This window comes from Sebastes fasciatus, chromosome 17 (assembly GCF_043250625.1).
Source record: "Sebastes fasciatus isolate fSebFas1 chromosome 17, fSebFas1.pri, whole genome shotgun sequence".
Taxonomy (NCBI): domain Eukaryota; kingdom Metazoa; phylum Chordata; class Actinopteri; order Perciformes; family Sebastidae; genus Sebastes; species Sebastes fasciatus.
The window spans coordinates 21,201,181-21,221,666 of record NC_133811.1 but is presented as its reverse complement, the minus strand read 5'-3'; the positions used below and the strand labels follow the sequence as shown (position 1 = coordinate 21,221,666).

Here is a 20,486-nt window from a genome sequence, read left to right as displayed (position 1 = left end):
AAATAAAGGGATGGTGTCCGCTCAGGTGCTCTTTGGGTGCTCTTGGCCTTTTTGGGTACGTTCAAATGGATGGAGGCCGATATAAATAGCACGTTTTTAAATAGAAAGCATCTGTTTATGGTCTTCTATTTAATATCTTTTAAATAATTGCAGAATTGTAATTCTCACCCATTAAGTAGGCTACTATGACACTCTCACTGCGGATGCCTCGGTGACACAAATCAATCATCCCAGTGCCGGACTCGGGCTTTCTGAGTGGCAGGGGCAAAAAAAAATAAAAAGGGCACCTGCAGCTGCACGCGGTGGGGCACCCGTGCACGGAAAGATTTCTAGCATGTAGGGCCGCCTATATGTCACTGCATCATGCTATCTTGATTTTAAGGCCACCCTAGAGGGCACTTCATCATGTTTTCTTCATTTAAGGGCACTCTAGAGGGCAGTTTATCATGTTTGATCTACCACAGGGACTTTGAATGCCAGGTAGTGAGCCTTTAGGTAAGTGCAGACCAGATTTTGCTGCGCATGTGTTGTACCAATGATATGACTCAATATGACCGTGACATCTTCTATTTTTAGCCTCTGTGAGGCCGTACTTTGATCTAAATGCTTGATTAGCACATTAGCATGCAAACATTTGCAAATTAGCAGTAAAACGAATCACAGCAGAATACCATCAGTTTTGCAGGTAGTATTTGGTCATAAACCAGAGCAGTGGTCTTTTGTTGGCAGGATACAGTGATGTAAGACCTCCATGTCATTGACAGTGAGCTCAAATTCAAGAACTCCATAAACCTAGAATATGACCAGTATAACCGCAGCCATATTATCTTGCTTCCTCCCTACATGCTGTTGCTCAGCTGACCATTCAAACACTTACAGTAACACTAACGTCTTCTTACCATCACCTCCCCTTAACAACTTCACTGAAATACTCACTTTTGATGCAGCTATATATCACCGCACCATAAACTTCTTTATGAAGTTGTAAAACGACCCATTAAGCCAAAAGACGCATTATGCGGTATGATTCATGAGAAGCTCAAAGGTCCAGTTTTAGAGGTAATTTAAGTGTTTTATCGGCAGAGTAAGTTACACGACTCCAGGGGCTCGTAAAACCTCTGAAAACGTACAGAAGAAGTTCAGAAATATGGATTGCTTTTGTTAGAAAGCTGACTTCAGGGATTTATCCATTTTCCCCTGTCAGCAGCTACGTGCTGTAATCTGCAATTACAGCACATGCTTAAAGGATCAGTGTAGGACCTAAATGTTGTCATTAAATGGCTCATTTTGTCTGAGAGAACTTGTCATGCTGGTAGTTACACACACAGCATATACTGTACATATTATGTCTCCGTCTTTGTGCGATGAGTTGTCAGCGGACTCTGTCCCTAATGAAGACCTTTAGCTAACCTGCGAGTCGAGGAGATTAGACGGGACAGATAAAGAGAAAGTCCAGTTTCCACCACACCTCTTAAGAGAGTAGATTACATTCAACACATCTGTCTTCAGACTTAAACGCACAATCTGTGATCAAAGTGTAAACTCACTGCTAAAGAGAGTTTCAAAATGATTGACAGGTCTCACAAAAAAATTGTACATGATGGGTTTTCAAGAGTTTTAATTTTCCAAACAAGGCAGAATACAAAATATACCGCATAACATACTGTATATAACAACATATTAACACATTTTCATACATTTTCCTTCATAATTGGTGTGGAGGGAGTTCAGCAAATACTATACACTCAAACCGTATAGCTTCTTCTTAAAATGTATACATTAGTGTATGTCTCATCAACAGACATTTTTAATAAAAAACAAAAAAATAACTGTACAAAAATGTATTACATGTAATATATGTAAATACATTAGGAAATTCAAAGGGAAAACAACACGTGTACTCTGAATTTTTATGTCATTTTCACAACAAAAAATCACAAGTTTCATTTTAAAAACGTCCACCTGAGATTCCAGTTAAAGTACTCGTAGCTACATCTGATGCAGTCCACTGCAGAAGTCCTGTAATAAATCCTACCGTTTTTGTTATTTTCAGCTCTTCTGGTTGTAGTTTGTGGTGTTTGTGAATTGGAAGTTGCCCCACCACCATGAATGAACCTATAATAAGATGGCAACCTACTGTCTTGATTAAAATATATAGGAAAGTTCACAGGGACACTGTGTCTGTCCAATATTTCTGCTCAAGGTGTTTGTGAACAACATTCAAAATGTGGTCCAATAACCACGTCTCTGGTCGAGGGCTTTCGGAGTTTTGTTTTTCGGAGGGCTTTCATTTGAGCCCAGCACAGCTAATTTTATTTGTCAGACTGAATTAGTTCCACGTCTTACAGGTGGTTCGTGCGAACAAGGACCATGTTGCTACTTAACCCTTTTTATTTATGAGTCTGAGGCCATGGTTCTCTGCCGGAAAGCGGTGGACTGCAGCCTCCATGTGGGGAGTGAGTCACTGAGTTCAAGTATCTCAGGGTCTTGTTCACGAGTGAGGGTAAAATGGAGCGGGAGATGGACAGGCAGTTCGGTGTGGTGTCTGCAGTTAAGTTGGGCGCTGTATTGGACCGGTGAAGAGGGAGCTGAATCCCATCTACATTCCAACCCTCACCTATGGACATGAGCTTTGGGTAGTGACCGAAAGAATGAGATCTTGGATACAAGCGGTCGAAATGAGTTTCCTTCTTAGGGTGGCTCCTGGACGCCTCCCTTTGGAGGTTTTCCGGGCATGTCCAACTGGTAAGAGGCCCCAGGGTAAACCCAGAACACGCTGGAGAGGTCTCTTCTGGCCTGGGAACACCTCGGGGTCCCCCAGGAAGAGCTGGAAAACATTGCTGGGGAGTTGGACGTCCGGAATGCCCTAAGTCTGCTGCCCCATGACCCAGCCCCGGATAAATGGAAGAAAACGGATGGATGGATGGATAGATAGATGGGTGGATGGATTTATGAGTAATACCTAAACACCCAGTCATGTAACTGTGAATGTCGTTCAAAGATTTTACAATCTACATAAATTATACCAGAAGTAATATTAACCCACTCAACAGACCAACGTTTTAAAAGCTGATTCTCTCCTCATAAAGTGACAGCAACAACAGAACAGCCCACCCAGTCAGAAGGCCGATGTTCTGCAGCAGAAACATCAGCCAGGGTCTCTTGTTGCTGATGTGGACCATGGTGGGGAGCTGGAGGGAGGAAGAGGAGGGATGGAAGTTAAAGATCAACACTTTATACAGTATGTATTGTCCGGCAAATAGTTCTGTCAAGACAAACACTCACCATGTCAGCCAGCCCCACGTACAGGAAGAGTCCTGCAGTAACGGCGGCAATCCACTGTTTGGTAGCGACGTCGGTGGCTACAGCCAGAGCGATGTACATGCCGACGAACGAGGTCATGGCGCTGCCGACGTTTAGGAGCAACGCCTTGCGGACAGACATGCCGCTGTGGAGCAAAATGGCGAAATCACCTGGAGAGAATCAAGGGCAAGAAGGGTGGTGTTAAGAAATCTTTAGTGATCAAACCAGATGCTGTCTTTGTGTGTGTGTGTGTGTGTGTGTGTGTTCTTTACCCAGTTCATGTGGTAGTTCATGGCAGAGTACAGCTAGTGATGTGGCCAGACCAGACCTCCATGACAGGGAGAAAGCTGCGCCCATCGCTAAGCCGTCTGCGAAGTTGTGGATCCCGTCGCCGATGGTTATCATGTAAGGCAGCAGGCGCTGTTCTATCGAGGCAGATAAAGTAATAGTTAGTAGTTGACCCGACTCCGGATAAGCGGTTGAAGATGGATGGATGGATAGTGGTTGAGTAGCCACGATGATTATCACTATTATCACTATTATTCGATGATAGCGTGCTTGTTTTGGCGTTGTTTGGAAATAACTTTACTCACCTCTGGTGCGCTCTACCGGCTTTGAAAGGGATTTCGCATCCTCTTCATGGCCAACCTGAAATATACATGTTACATTTAACATTCAGTAACAAGTCCTATTGACATACAAAATGTGCAGGTGAATCACATCCACTTTACATAAAGCAGTAGCTGCATTTTGATTTGTGTTCCAAGTGTTAATATATGCATGTTTCTCACCAGGTCTGCTTTTAATACTGAGTGTGACTTGTCTCTTTGTTTCCTCTCCTGTTGATACATCTCTAAAACCCTCCCATGGTCACAGTGGTGAGGCTCCGATTCTTCCTAAAGAGACAAACATAATGAGTAAACTTAGCTTGAGGGTTGAGGCAAAAGAAAAGATCTTGAGTAAAAAGAAGGATTTGAGAACAGGGCGGTATGTTGGGCAGGAATAAGATTGTAAAATTTCATTTATATTCTTATCTGCTTAATTGTTTTTTCTCTTACCCCATGATGATGTTGATGGTGGTGATGATTATCTTTATATGCGACCAGAGAGAAGATGGTTTCCATCAGATAAAAGTAGTAAATCCCGGCAATTAGCACCAACATCTTGTAAATGTAGACTGGAGTTTCTTCCTCATGAGAGTGCCCGTCTGAGTGCGCATGTAAACCTAGAAACTGGACAAACAGACCACAAGAAGAAGAAGAAGTCAAAATGAGAACATGCTGCATGAAAGTCACCATGGTTGTACGATATAATGTCCTCAAACTCAGGAAGTCTTTCAGCTCTCTAGTGTCAAAAAATAAATAAATCTTGTTGCAGCTTTAGAAGTGTTAAAATCCCTCACCGTGGGTATCAGGTGCAGTAAAGCATCTCCAGTCAGTGAACCTACAGCCAGGCTGATGCAAAACTGGATACTATACTGGAACACGCTGGTGCAGGAGGTGCACAGCAGCACCACAATGCCAAACATGGACGTCAGTGTTATCAGCGTATTGGCAATGGTTGCATAGATGTATCCTACAAACGAAAGAGAGAATAGTAAAAGCAGGGTGGAGGTCAGTTATCAACATGTCAAGAACAAGTAGCAACTGGCAATGCTGAGAAATGAAGCCAATGCAGAAATGCGAATGGCAGTTCATCGAATGGCCACTTGAGGCTCTAAAAGGGAGTCAAACCTCATAGACCCCCATGTTAAAATGCCCAACTTTACAGCAGAAATAAACATGTTTACAGCCTGGTACAAAACTGCTTTTGGTCTCTACAGCTAATTTCTGCATTCATGACAACTGTACGGGGGTGAATTTTTTTATAACTCACCCTTTTAAATTATTTCAATAACGACTGAAAAAATCTGTGCTTGTTTTTTCGATGAGTGAAATTCTAACGTTAGTATTATTTTATTTATATGTTAGTATTTCCCACTTTGAGCTTAGTTTTCGCTCTTCAGAAACCTATGAGTGACGTCTTGGAGTGTAAGTCCATATTCTATACAGCCTATGGTCAAGAAGTCATAGACTTTATCTAAGAAAAATGAATGCAAAGTGAGCCTCTATTAACGTAATCTGGTCATTCTGCATGATAAAAGTGAACAAAACTTCATGACTTAGAAGCTTGTTGATCAGAATTATTTATCCAAGATCTCATGCTCGCTCGATCACAACCTGACGCATACTTACTCTCAACCGTGGTGAGCCCGTCTGGTTTCATCGGGTCTGTGATGTGTGCACACGCTCCGCTCAGGATCTGCTGGACGAGTGCAGGGCTGAGCCGAGCCAGGCCAGAGGAGGCAGATCTATTGTCTGCCAGATCATAGATCACGACCAGGTCTTCAGCAGAGAAACAGACCTGGGAGAATGGAAAAGTGTCCGTTAAGACTGGGCTGCAATAGTAAACTCTAACATTAGCTCTATGTGTTCACCACGATGGACTTTACCCTGCATTTTTCTGTAATGATGAATGAAATTTGTTTTCGCACTTGTCTGGATATACTGGTGTGAAAAGGTTTTTATTCTGTGTGTTGGTACAGTATATGTACCTGATCCCAGGTGGTGTTTCTTTCATGCCCCTCGAGACGTTCATGGTTTCTCTTCCTCCTCCGTCTTAAACCACTATGATCGTGATCAGCGTGGTCGTGGTCGTGGTCATGGTCATTATCATGATCGTCTTCAGGTCCGAGGTTCAGACTCCTCATGAGAGCCTCCAAAGCTACACAACACAGATACAACCATCCTTACGTTACTAGAAAGAAGATAACCATTTGAATGATGAATCTCTATCTATGCATGCATCCGTGTCTCTGTGTTTCTGTGTTTTCTGTGTTTCTGAAGGACATTTACCCCCGACGGTGAAGTTCTCCGACCCCAGACGCTCCGTGATGTAGTCCAGGAAGAAGATCTCCTCAGGCAGGGACCGGCTAATGAAGCAGTGACCTAGCAGAGCGTGATACAGGACGCGGCCCAAAACTGCACCCACTTCCTGTCTCTGGTGGACTGGTGATGATGCGTTGACCTCTGTCATGACGTCACTGGCTGTTACACAGTGCTGGTTACCATGGTGATAAGGGAGGGGAAGGACAAATAGATTACGTATGGATATAATCAGAAGAGTTGTACTCACAGACTCAATTTAAAGCTTTATGTGATTTTTTATAACGTTTAACTACATAAAGCAGAAAAAAAGAAATATAAACAATTTAGAGCTAATTTATATTTCTTGAACTTTTTTTTTTTGGGTATAATTTCTGACATTACATTTTGTGTCTCACGATACAGCAGTATGAAATGTTATTTTCATCATGATGATGGCTGCTGTAGTGATGTGGCCGAGTACAGGACAAAGCCAAGTAAGTATGATAGGATATGTTGTGATACTTACTGCTATAATCACAGTACAGTAACCCACACCCTCAAATGAATAACATAACTCAAGTCAAACACAAAGATTGAACTGTGTCTGGGAACAAGGAAGATCACAAGCTGGCTGCCTGGTTGCCAAAAAGTAAATGATAGTGCCAATTTTATGCCCTGTTTGTATAATATAAATCACTTGTGACCTTTTACTGCCAAACAATGTCCTCAGCTGACATCCCACACCTGAGTCAAGCAATTTAACAAATGAGTAATGTTTCCTTCAAAAATAGTTCAACTTGAGGAAGCTCTGGTGAGGTAAAACTTCAGTATTTGACAGGAGAAAAAAAATCAAAGAGTTTTTGTGTTTCAGTAATATTTTGTTTTTCTTCTTTGCTGTCTTAGTAATGATCTTGTGAGAACCCTTACCAAAAATAAGTTTATTCAAGTGTGCTAATAGTATACTTCTATTTAACTTAAAATAAGAGAGTATACTTTCAGTTTACTTTTTATGTACTTATCAGAGATATACTTAACAAAAGTATACTTAAGTATACTTGGCTTATACTTACAAGTATACAGAAAAGTCTAAGTATACTTGGCTCATATTGACAAGTGTACAGAAATGTCTAAGTATACTTGGCTTATACTTACAAGTGTACAGAAATGTCTAAGTAAACTTGGCTTATACCAACAAGTATACAGAAATGTCTAAGTATACTTGGCTTATACCAACAAGTGTACAGAAATGTCTAAGTATACTTGGCTTATACCAACAAGTATACAGAAATGTCTAAGTATACTTGGCTTATACCAACAAGTGTACAGAAAAGTCTAAGTATACTTGTTTTATACTGACAAGTGTACAGAAAAGTCTAAGTATACTTGGCTCATACTGACAAGTGTACAGAAAAGTCTAAGTATACTTGGTTTATACCAACAAGTGTACAGAAATGTTTAAGTATACTTGGCTTATATTTACAAGTATACAAAAAAGTCTAAGTATACTTGGCTCATACTGACAAGTGTACAGAAATGTTTAAGTATACTTGGCTTATACTTACAAGTATAAAGAAATGTCTAGGTATACTTGGTTTATACCAACAAGTGTACAGAAATGTTTAAGTATACTTGGCTTATACTTACAAGTATACAAAAAAGTCTAAGTATACTTGGCTCATACTGACAAGTGTACAGAAAAGTCTAAGTATTCTTGGCTTATAGGCCTACTTGTACTTAATCTTCTGATTGAGATATACTTAAGAAAAGTATAATTAAGTATTCTTGTCTTTTAGGCCTACAGATTAAGTACTTCTTTAGGTTTGGTCTACTAACAAATACTTTGTTGTATAGTGTTATGTTTACCTCTCCGTCTGAGGGCTCATAGTGGTCGTGAAGCTCCTGAAGCACCACCTTTAACCCATGAAAGTCTATGTGCTCGTGTTCGTGGTGCGGCTCCCTCTCCTCGTGCCGGTGCTCGTGGTGATCCTCATGTGTGATTTTATGTAGGAAATGTTCGGTCTCCTCTCCCCATCTCCCCTGCCTCGCCGCGGTGCAGACCAGGCCGGGAGATGAGAGGTACAGGATGCATCCGGCAGCAAGATCAGTGAACTGAGACACACTGACGGTTACATTTTCTCTGCCTTTTCCAGCTTCATTCTCTCCGTGGGTGGAGTGATTGCCGATCAACTGGTGAACGGCCTCTGTTAGATTACACTACACACAGAGAACAACATACAGATCTATGTAAGTGAAAATGTAGTTAGTAATTCAGTGATTTTCAGAGCAGAGCTTTTATAAAACAACACAGAAAGCTCCTACAATCTGTGGTATAATAACCTTGAACATCAGCTGCTTTTATTGCCTTTTATAAGAAGCAACTTCAGATAACAAGCAGTAAGTACACTGTAAAAAAAAAGAGTGTAAAATAACAAAAAATTTCCGGCAGCAGGGGCGCCAGAAAATGTTTGTTAAAAAAACGAAAAATACTGTCCGTTAATTAACATAAATAAACTGTAAAAAAAACAGTAATTACCTTTATATAATTAGCCTTTATTACTGTAGTATTACAAGAATTTTTTTACTTTTAACATATATTTATTGTTAGAATAGTCATACACCGTAAATCTAAGTCCATTTACATATAAATCACAAATGAAACATGTAAACATGTAAAAAATCTGTATTTGTACAAGAAATATTTTTAGAATTGCATGAAATCCTTTTCTTCTAACATAAATTAATTGCTAAAATAGAGTCATAAACCTCTAAAAAACAGAATAATTATCTTTAAAAATGATCAAGAAAAGCTTAAATACAGATAATTACGATTGTGATTACAAAAAATACTGTAAATCTAAGACCATTAACATATAAATCACAAATAAGTAAAATGTCTTGAAAAAAACTAAATTTTGTTTTTGTTTTTTTACAGTGTAGGCTGCCTCAGGGTTGGCCCCATCTCTTATCCTTGTTGGCTGCTTTTTCCCCTTTGCTCCAGGAAATTGATCAGTGGAGCTGAGACATTAAGTTTGTAATCCAAGCTATTGTCTTTTTGCCCACTATATTTAGTTGTTTGACAGCAGATACTTAACACTCATGCACCGTCCATTCATACAGATTACAGCTGACATGTAAGAAGTTCATGTAAGACTTCACTCTCATTCACACTGATAAAAAAATTCTTCAATCTTGTAGTCCATCATATGATAAAGTGTAAAATTATGAGCATTTTATTGTTTCAGTAAATAGGCTTTTTACATTAAAAATCAGTTTAAGGAGTCCCTATTAAGAAATCCACTTTAACAGCAGTTACAGTTAATAACTGTTGGACCTTGACCTCACTCCGCTGCACCTGCAGTCAGCCACCTGGCGCTCTCTAACCTGGCTGCGAGTTAAGCCTAATAAACTTACATTTTCACACGACACTCCGCCGCACTGCACACGTTTCTCCAGGGTATTAAAGAGGGAGTCGAGGGACTCCCCGGTCAGATGCTGCTGTCCAGGAGCCACGACGCTGAGCACAGCCTTGTAGGCTTCCTCCACAGAGGGAGACACCGAAGCAGAACTGAACAAACCCCAACTGGCAAGAATCAGCAGCGTGGAGAAAATCATCTTAAAACTTTCTTTAAAAGCTCTACTTTTAAAAGAATGGATTAATTTAAAAAGAAAAAAGAAACTCGGCTGATAGAGGCTGATACAGTACCAAGGTATTTCTAAAGACAAATTGAGCTGTGTAGAGCTCAGCTCACAGCTGTTATCAGTTTTAAACCACTGCACTTTCACTGGACCTGGATTGTGATTGGCTGACACGTGGCTCGTGCTGCTCTTTACTTGTTTATTAAACCCTATGTCACCTGCCTACAGCACACCTTGGAGGCATGCGGGATCAGATTTGAACATCAAGATTGATTTGCTTGGCATCGTTTTGCACTAAAGCTCTTCAAGGAAAAAAAACAAAACAGCTCATTTGCTTTGTTAAAGTTTCAATATTAAAGGATATCTTACACACAAAGCTTTTATATTGATGGCCATATTAAAGACGTGTCGTATAATTGGCTTCTGCACAAATGTATTAATAACATAACTAATAATGTTTTGAAGGAATAAGTTAACATTTTGCTATGATGGTTGTTTCTTACAGTAGTTTATTCTTCAGTCGGTAGTCCTTGTATGTTAAATATGTAGGTATAATGAGGGTTAAAGAGGTGTATTTGGGGCTCCTACCATACAAATTTATTATGCTATCAGGTTATTAAACTCAGACAGTGGTCATTTCAGGTGAGATTTGTATTGACAGTTCCCTTACATGATAAATCATGTTTTCTCTTTATCTATTTAATTGCTATTTATTATATTTTATTAACTTATCTGCTGTCCTTTACCGACCTCTGTTTGTCAGTTTTACTGACCTGTGATTGACATAACATTTTGGATGTTTGTCTGGATGTTGTCTGTGTGAGTTTGTGGGGTAAGCTGTGAACTGAATTGCCCTTCTTGGGATCAATAGAGTTGTCTAAATCTGAATCTGAATCCTCTTTGCGTCACCTTTAGCACACTGGGTTACCCTTTAATGACATTTTTCAACGTGCAGGTTAGCCCGATATAGACTTCAACACGTGGTTAATGTTACGTTTGTTGCGTAAGTTACATGACATCATCAAAAGGAGTGACATAGAGGAAGTTCAGGATGGACTTCCTGGTGAGAAATAGTATCTACCATATCACAGCTTTTACCATCCAAAGAAACCAGAAAAATTGCATGTCATCTTTGTTTCAGTCGGTAGTCCTTGTATGTTAAATATGTAGGTAGAATGAGGGTTAAAGAGGTGTATTTGGGGCTCCTACCATATGAATTAAATTGCCAAACTCCACTGTGGTTCAGGTCGACGTGCACAAACCCTAAAGATTTACCAAAACCTGTTTCATAATTACATCAACTCCAAATTCAATGTTTTCATGTTAGACCAACACGTTCTCACTCCCAACTCAGCAAATATGGCAGCTTATAGTCAGAACCTCTTTCACCAGACTCTCCCAAACTTATGCTGATCTTGGCCAAATTCCTACAATCTGGAAGATGTCAACCATTATACCTATTCCCAAATAAAAAAAACCCCCAAAGAACAAAGTGTATAAACATCTAGAGCAGGGGTCTACAACCTGCGGCTCCAGAGCCACATGCAGCTCTTTAGCTCCTCTCCAGTGGCTCCCCGAGGATTTTTGAAAATAATTATTGGAAATGAATAACCATTTTTTTGTTTACATTTTCATTTTTATTCATCATTGTTGTAGGTCGATGGAGTATTAGGGCCACATTGAAGAAAAAAAAAAAATCGTAGATTTCAAGAATAAAGTCATAATATTACGAAAATAAAGTCAAAGGTTTACTTTAAAAAGTCGTAGTATTATTAGAATAAAATCATAATATTATAAAGTACTGATTTTATGTGTTATTTTTCTTTTTTTCTTGTAAAGTTATGACTTTATTCTCGTTATATTACGACTTTTTTCTCATAAAGTTACGACTTTATTCTCGTAATATTATGACTTTATTCTCGAAATCTCCGTGTTTTTTATTTCGTCAATGTGACCCTAATACTAATACCCTAATTTTACATGTGTACTTTGGCCCTCGCTGCATTAGACTTACAGTAGACTATAAGCTGTGACTAAGCTGTATACTGTTTTGCGGCTCCAGACAGATTTTTTTAAAAAAAATGTTTTGCCTAAAATGGCTCTTTTTATAGTAAAGGTTGCTGACCTCTGATCTAGAGAAACCTGGAGCTCATGCAAGACTTTTATTTGCAGACTTTTCCTCTCCTTTTAACAAAATGCAGCATCACATCTTGATTGAGAGACTTGCCTCTCATTTTAATCTTCCAGACCAGCTTCTCTTGCTGATTTTAAATTCTCTTACTGTGAGGGTCAAGCAAGTTTTCGTGAATGGACAAATGTCCAAGATGTCCAAATCAAACACAGGTTCCCCTCAGGGTTGTGTGATGTCACCCTTCCTATTTGTCATGACAGCTGCAGGTCTTCTCAGGTGAACAGACTTCTTGTTAAATTTTCTGATGACACTTTCCTGTTATCTTTATTTTAAGGCTCAGAGTCTGATCATGGTCCTGCATTACCTGAGTTTATGAAATGATGCGATGATAATTATCATGACCTCAATGTTTCCAAAACAAAAGAAATGATCATTGACTTCAGACACAAGACTGAAAACAAAGCTGGTGTCATACACGGCGAAGATGTTCAGATTGTGGAGGCGTATAAATATCTTGGAACTGTGTTGGAATGTAAACTTAAGTTTCATATTAATGAATCTATCCTCAAACGAGGTCAACAGAGAATCTATTTGTTGAGGAAGCTGAACTCTTTTAATGTCAGCGAGACAGTGGTCATCTCAGGTGAGATTTTTATTGACAGTTCCCTTACATGATAAATCATGTAACAATGTCTATTTATTATCTATTTGTTTTCTCTTTATCTATTTAATTGCTATTTATTATATTTTATTAACTTAGCTGCTGTCCTTTACCGACCTCTGTTTGTCAGTTTTACTGATCTGTGATTGACATAACATTTTGGATGTTTGTCTGGATGTTGTCTGTGTGAGTTTGTGGGGTAAGCTGTGAACTGAATCGCCCTTCTTGGGATCAATAAAGTTGTCTGAATCTGAATCTGAGTCCTCTTTGCGTCACTTTTAGCACACTGGGTACCCCTTTAATGTCATTTTTAAACATGCAGGGTAGCCCGATAGACTTCAACACGTGGTTAACGTTACGTTTGTTGCGTAAGTTACATGACATCATCAAGAGAAGTGACATAGAGGAAGTTCACGATGGACTTTGACTGCTCAGCCAAGCCAACGTTGCCAGATGGGAAATGTTAAACTATTGTATGGGAAACTTCAAATTATCTTATTTTAAGGAAAATTATTGTACGCGAGTCACAACCACGGAAAAAAAGGCGTAAATGTGTAATTTTACAAAACATGTCTTTAAACATTTTGACACACCTAAAAATCTACCCACATTGTTTTTTTTATTTTATTTTTTTTATGCTTGGATTGGGGTATGTGTCCACAAGTCCATCAGTAAATCTTTGTAATAGCCTACTATTAAGGTGGAGAGGAGACCAACTGAGGTTGATCTGAGGGACTGTTAGGGTTGGTAGTGGGAGAGGAGGTCAGAGAGGTGGTGGGGTGGTGCCAGTTGGTGCAGGGCTTTGTAGGTGAGGGTCAGGATTTTGTAGTTGATCCGGTGAGAAACAGGGAGCCAGTGGAGGTCTTTTAGGACTGTGGTGATGTGGTGCCATGATTTGGTGTGAGTTAAGACTCAGGCAGCTGCGTTCTGGACTAGTTGGAGTCTATTGATGGAGGTAGTGCTTATGCCGTACAGGAGAGAGTTGCAGTAGTCGAGGCGGAAGGAGATGAAGACGTGGATAAGCCTCTCGGCAGCAGGTCGTGCAAAAGAGGGTCTGATTTTAGCAATAAATTGCAAGACAAGACCTGTCCGTAGTTTAGGCCATAAGCTAAGCTAATTAAATATACAGTATAACTGGGCTTACTGGTGCATTCAAGCATAGACTGTATATAAGAAGTGGCGCTAAATAAGACATTTTTAGGCGACAAAAATGTTACAATTTACTTTCATGAACTGAAAACACACTGTGAAAGGGTTAAAGTTCAACGATGAGAACACGGACAACACGGCCGTGGTAGCGAAACCACACACAACCTGCCACAACAGAGACAGAGGAAAGGGCCCTGATTAGGGAGTTGGAGTCAGGCCTGAGTTCTGCATCCACAACACTACACATGATACTGTATTCACCTGCACTATCAGAGCATCCACCAACACATAAATCATCATAACCTGACATTAAAACACACCACAGTTTTTAAAAACTGGATATCTGATTTCAAATGTACAAACCACTTTACATTTCCTTGTAAGATGATGACTTCCTGATAAAGGATCTAAACATTGCTTCACTGCTTTTTACTGGCAAGGATTCCAAGGAAAGTTACTTTCTCAAAGAACTCTCCGAGAAGTGGACTGAAATGTCAGCTATGAAAACTTAAGGACGGAGTTTAAGGAGTTTGTAGCTTATTGCCTCATATGAGGATTTAAGTACTGGGTCAACGGCATGGAGAAATCACAAGTCATGGGGCACTGGTTGCAGGGCAGTCTAATAGACTTCAATGTGTGGCTAACGTTGCGTTACTACTGTAAGTTAAGTAGCCTACGTTACTACTTGGTTGGGTTTAGGCACAAAACAACTTGGTTAGGTTTAGGAAAAAAGTCATGGCTTGGGTTAAAATAAGTTTGTTACGTTACTTACGTTACGTAAGTTAAGTACATTATGTATGTGACGTACGTTTGGCAAAAGGTGGGGCTTAGCAGGAAATAGTCCATAACTCAAGTCGTATTTGAGCAATCCTGATTAAACTCAGTGGAGACAGACTGAACTAAGTACTGAACATCAAGTTTCGTTGAAGTCCGATAAAGAGGGAGCAAAAGGCAGGGACTTTGAGGGTGAAATAATTGAAATGCTGAATACACTGTAATGATGACACAAGTGTGTGTTTGGACTCCTTCTTTAGACAGAATTAAACCATCTGAAGTGACTTGGCTTTGAACCTTTGATTGACGCTTGCGGCTATATTATTTATTACACGGCTTTGTTGAATATTGTTGAATACTGGCTCGCCGGACATTGTTGTGAAATAAACCCCGACAGGGCGATGCAACAACAACAACAACAACAACAGTGACCCGCTAGCTGTACATTAAAATCAATAATTTGACACAAAAATGGTCATCTAGAGTCCGACATCAGAACTGCACCCATATCAACGGTCTGTTACAGATAGCAACGGACTGTTATACAGAGCAACGGACTGTTATACATAGCAACGGTCTGTTACACATTGCAACGGACTGTTATACAGAGCAACGGACTGTTATACATAGCAACGGTCTGTTACACATAGCAACGGACTGTTATACAGAGCAACGGACTGTTATACATAGCAACGGTCTGTTACACATAGCAACGGACTGTTATACAGAGCAACGGACTGTTACACAGAGCAACGGACTGTTATACATAGCAACGGTCTGTTACACATTGCAACGGACTGTTATACAGAGCAACCGACTGTTATACATAGCAATTGTCTGTTACACATAGCAACGGACTGTTATACAGAGCAACGGACTGTTATACATAGCAACAGACTATTATACATAGCAACGGACTGTTATAAATAGCAACGGTCTGTTATACATAGCAACGGACTGTTATACATAGCAACAGACTATTATACATAGCAACGGACTGTTATAAATAGCAACGGTCTGTTATACATAGCAACGGACTGTTATACATAGCAACGGTCTGTTATACATAGTAACGGTCTGCTATAAAGAAATAACAGACCGTAGAACGCTGTGATTGACCAATCAGAATCGAGTATTCAACAAATCCGTTTAATAATATCCCTTAGATGTCTGTCATGTTTTTACATCATAATGTTATGTGAGTGCTGCACCATAGCAGCTCAACATGTCCACACACAAGATGAACCTGACCTCAACAAAATTAATATGTTTCACTGAATAAATGAGGTTAAGACACAATGACAGAAAAAAAATCAGGACATGAAGAAAAGAAAAAAAACACACCACAAGAAGAGTATTGAAATAATGTGTCAAGTGTTATTCAAGATAAAATACAGAGATAAAAGATCAATTTTGTATCCAGCAGTTTAATTTATAAAGCTTACTGTTTTCTTTTTTTTTTGCATTATCTTTACAGCAAACATTGATCTGTTCTTGATAACACACTCTCTGTCTGTACATGAATATACACATGAATAATACACCGATGCCTCTGATGACGAGATTTAAAACACCTGTGTGTGTGTTTGCATGTTACTGTATTAACCACTAGGTGGTGCAGCTGCTCTGTGTAATCTGTCTGCTATTGTTGAATGTGATCAAATACTACCCATAACTTCATTATTGTATGAAATCAAGAAGCTGGTTTAATAATGAGTTAATTGCAGGAGAAAGTTGTTTCTTTAGTTTTGTAGTCATTTAACGGTTTGACCAAAATGACAAGCAACAGTACCACTTCTAGTCAGACAATTGTCAACATTTGTTTTGTACATACTGTATGTCTAAACATGAGTGACCCGCCAGTGTATTCAACAAATGTATAAATCCACAGCTGTTACAGTATTGTTTTGTTTGTACTTGGTTATCTGGTGTGATGAGAGTCAAAGATTCTGACTTTCTCTTCTGTTGCTTCGAGTCTAAATCGAAATCACGTCAACGGTCGCTCGCCGTCGGCCTCAGAAACCACTGAAGGGAGGGATATTGAGTTGATTGGCTGCACATCACTTCACACACATGAACAGACAGCAACACACACACACAAGCTCCCTTATGGCATGGGACCCCGGACATCTGCCCCTGCTGCACACCCGACACAGACACACACACACACAACACACACACAACACATACGCACACACACAGGCATGTTGACCTCGGCACCGCTAATCTTTGAGACAAAACACACACTGTCCAGTGACCTGCTTTTACAGCCCCCCATCGTCATGTCACTCTCTGTTACATTGTCTGTCATGCAAACCTGTAGATGTTCTCAACACACACACATTCATCAAGTCCAATACTGTATCCCCCTATGACACACGCACACACACACACACACACACACACACACACACACACACACACACACACACACACACACACACACACACACACACACACACACACACGCACACACACACACACACACACACACGCACATACACATTCAATTTATATGCCTTATATAAAATGTTCATGAAATTAAGTCCACACTTCTTACCAACTATTGACTATAATACACTTTTCCCATCTCTCAAGAGGTTTGCAATATATCCTTTCAAAATAAAGTTTACCAACTCTCTAATAAATGGATAAAAAAATGCTCCTAAATCGATTGATGTTCAAGAAATCAATCCACCAGCTCTGAAAATAAACCTTTTCCCCAACAAAATAATAAGGTAATATAATGGTTTCTGTACCACGGAGGAAAATGTGGCTCAAAGGAAAGCTTCAGTTCAAAACACATCTTTTGCACCTCCTTCCAGAAGACAGAAACAACATGAAAGCACCAGAAAAGTTGAACTGTTGATTTCAGGTTCCACATTATTTTTGTTTTCTTTTACTTAATTACTTCTCAGAAATACTGTATTGTGTAAGTGTGTGGTCCTGGTTTGGAGAATACTATTCAAGAAAAGATTCATACTCTTCCAGTCACCACTTGGAGCGGTGATGAAGCAAACATGAAGCATCTTGTACAAATATGTGAAAAATGTCTGAATAATATGTTAAAAATATCCCAAAAATATGTGAAAGATATTAGTAAAATATGTGAAAATCATTGGGAAAAATGTCCAAACAATATGTGAGAAATGTCGAGAAAGTATGTATAAAATATCTGAAAAATATCCCAAAAATATTAGTAAAAAATGTGAAAGAAATAGTGAAAAATATCTGAAAAATATGTGACAAATGTCTGAAAAATATATTTAAAATATCCGAAAGGTATTTGAAAATTATTAGTGAAATATTTGAAAACAATTGTGAAAATATCATAAATATGTCAGAAAATAGTAATAGTAAAATATGTTAAAAAAAATTTAGAAAAATGTCCAAAAAAATGTGAAAAAAATTGAGAAAAATATCAGAAAAATATGTTAAAAATATACCAAAAATATGTGACAAATATTAGTAAAATATGTGAAAAACATTGGGATAAATTTTCAAAAAATATGTGAGAAATGTCTAGAAAATGTGTAAAATATCTGAAAAATATCCCAAAAATATTAGTAAAAAATGTAAAGAAATTAGTGAAAAATATCTGAAAAATATGTTTAAATATCCGAAGAATTTCCTCTTACAGTATACACCACATGCACATGCACAAACGCTCTCTCTCTCCCCCACTGTCTCGTACACACTCGCTGCCTGCCCTCAGCCCTACTTTCTTTCTGAGGCTGATGTTTCCATTACAGAAATAAAAGCATGACGACTAATCCGGTTATATGTTCCCTGGACGACACCCACACCCACATGTACACACGCGCACAAACACACACACACACATGCACAAACCTGCTGAAACACAAGAAAGTACAAAGACACACACATGTTGCAAGTGGACAAATACACATAGAGACACGCAAACAGAACTGCACACACACACACACACACACAGGGGGCATGTGATTGAAGCAAGACCCCCTGTTGTGAGAAAAGTCAAACAGAGCTTTCTGGAGCTCTGGAAATAAATACCAAACATTGGTAATCCACACATGCACGCACACACACACGCACACACACTGATAATCTCCCAAGACAATTCCCTACAGAGCGGCACATTCTTCCTATATGGAGGGAAAAGATCCGGAGAAATGAGGGACAAGAAAGAAGGATCTTTCCCAGATCTAATCCTGACCTCCACCTCTCTTTTCTCCCCTTTTAATTCATAAATAACACCATTTATAGTTCATTTAGTCGTTCAGATTTAGGATTTAGAGGTAGGCGGTAGAATAGAAGTCACAGTGTGGACGGATTCAATCCCATCGTGGCTACATCATACTGGTCCTGACGCACTGAGCAGCAGGGCGGCCACTTTCCCCTTTTGTAAGCTTAGTTATCCATAAAGTTGGGAGACTCAGATTTGAAAAGGAGTGGTCAAAATCAAAGCAGCGCAGATTTTTAGTCCCTGGTACTGTATGTGTAAAGCACCAAAAACATCATAGTTCCCATGATACAACTTGTCTGCGTCCCTCCTATTTATGCGATGTCACAAACCTAAATATTACAATAACAAAAAGGAGAAATAAATCCAGTGTGTTCCTTCAAATAGATAATGTTATAATGTGTGGAAAAGTTAAAGGGACTGTTTGTAAGAATCAGACATGATGTTAACAGCAACACCTGTGGCCGTTATGTCAAGCAACGGACTGTTAGCATCGGGGTCGTGCTTTTGCTCGCTCTAAATAGACATGAACGAGCATTGCTCAAAACAGTGAGGCAGTGAGAGTGGATGTGTTTGTTGGACCCATCCACCTTCCCTCCCACCCACCTTCAGTGTTTATATTGACGCGGATCGGTTTACATTGTAGTTAGCGGAAAGCTTGGTGCGTCTCATACCGACACTGACGGGTGCCTTAAGCATCGATATAACGCTGACGGCTGTGACAAAGCATCAGTATTTAATGCCCTGGAAATAAGAACTGGCTGGGATGCCACGGGTCGGAATCAAACCCGGGCCGCTGCTAAGGACCTTACATGGGGTGCGCGCTCTACCGGTTGAGCTAGAGGTCGCCCCGAAGTTTACACAGTGTTGTTTTCAGCTACAGTGTAATAACTTGACTTGAATCAGCAATTGTGGTAGTCCTGGAAATCCTCACATGTCATCTTTGGAAAAGAGCAAGATAACTTTTTTTTCATCATGGAAAGATCCCTTTTGTTAATATGATACTTCACCTTCTCGTGAGATTGTTTTTGTCAACTACTGTTTCCCCAAGGTCATGACCGAAAGAACTAGATCACGGGTACAAACGGCCGAAATGGGTTTTCTCAGGAGGGTGGCTGGTGTCTCCCTTAGAGATAGGGTGAGAAGCTCAGTCATCCGTGAGGGACTCGGAGTAGAGCCGCTGCTCCTTTGCGTCGAAAGGAGCCAGTTGAGTTGGTTCGGGCATCTAGTACGGATGCTCCCTGGGCGCCTCCCTTGGGAGGCGTTCCAGGCACGACTAGCTGGGAGGAGACCACGGGGAAGACCCAGGACAAGGTGGAGAGATTATATCTCCACACTGGCCTGGGAACGCCTCGGGATCCCCCAGTCAGAGCTGGTTAATGTGGCCCGGGAAAGGGAAGTTGACCCCGGATAAGCGGTTGAAGATGAGATAAGAGAGTGTTTTCCCAACTTTCAATCTCAATACGATCATGAAGTCCTTGAAGTGTTCAGCGGATTGAAAATTTAAACATGACAGCTCCGTCTCTACTGACGAAGCCTCTGTGATCGAAAGCTGCAGAAACAGCTTCTAACGGACGTTAGTTATGTTGTTGCTGTTTCCTAGATCAAGAATGAGCTTTCACTCTCAACTATAACTTTGACAAGTTTTAGGCTAAAATCCAGAGATGGCGGTGGGATGAAGGGAGCGATGGAGGAGAATTTGCC

The 20,486-nt window shown here is 39.9% G+C and overlaps 1 protein-coding gene across 1 annotated transcript; it reads right to left on the bottom strand.

The window, feature by feature from the left end:
• Positions 1-1,603: 1,603 nt before the first annotated feature.
• Positions 1,604-9,976, bottom strand: slc39a4 (solute carrier family 39 member 4). The gene is made up of 12 exons (XM_074612622.1): positions 9,621-9,976; positions 8,073-8,423; positions 6,198-6,402; positions 5,897-6,066; positions 5,538-5,706; positions 4,706-4,878; positions 4,362-4,535; positions 4,095-4,199; positions 3,897-3,951; positions 3,576-3,728; positions 3,286-3,473; positions 1,604-3,191 (listed from the first exon to the last, which is right to left on the bottom strand). Exons 1-12 carry the CDS (start codon positions 9,819-9,821, stop codon positions 3,063-3,065), a joined length of 2,073 nt encoding a protein of 690 aa, XP_074468723.1. The 5' UTR covers positions 9,822-9,976; the 3' UTR covers positions 1,604-3,062.
• Between the last annotated feature and the right edge of the window lie 10,510 nt (positions 9,977-20,486).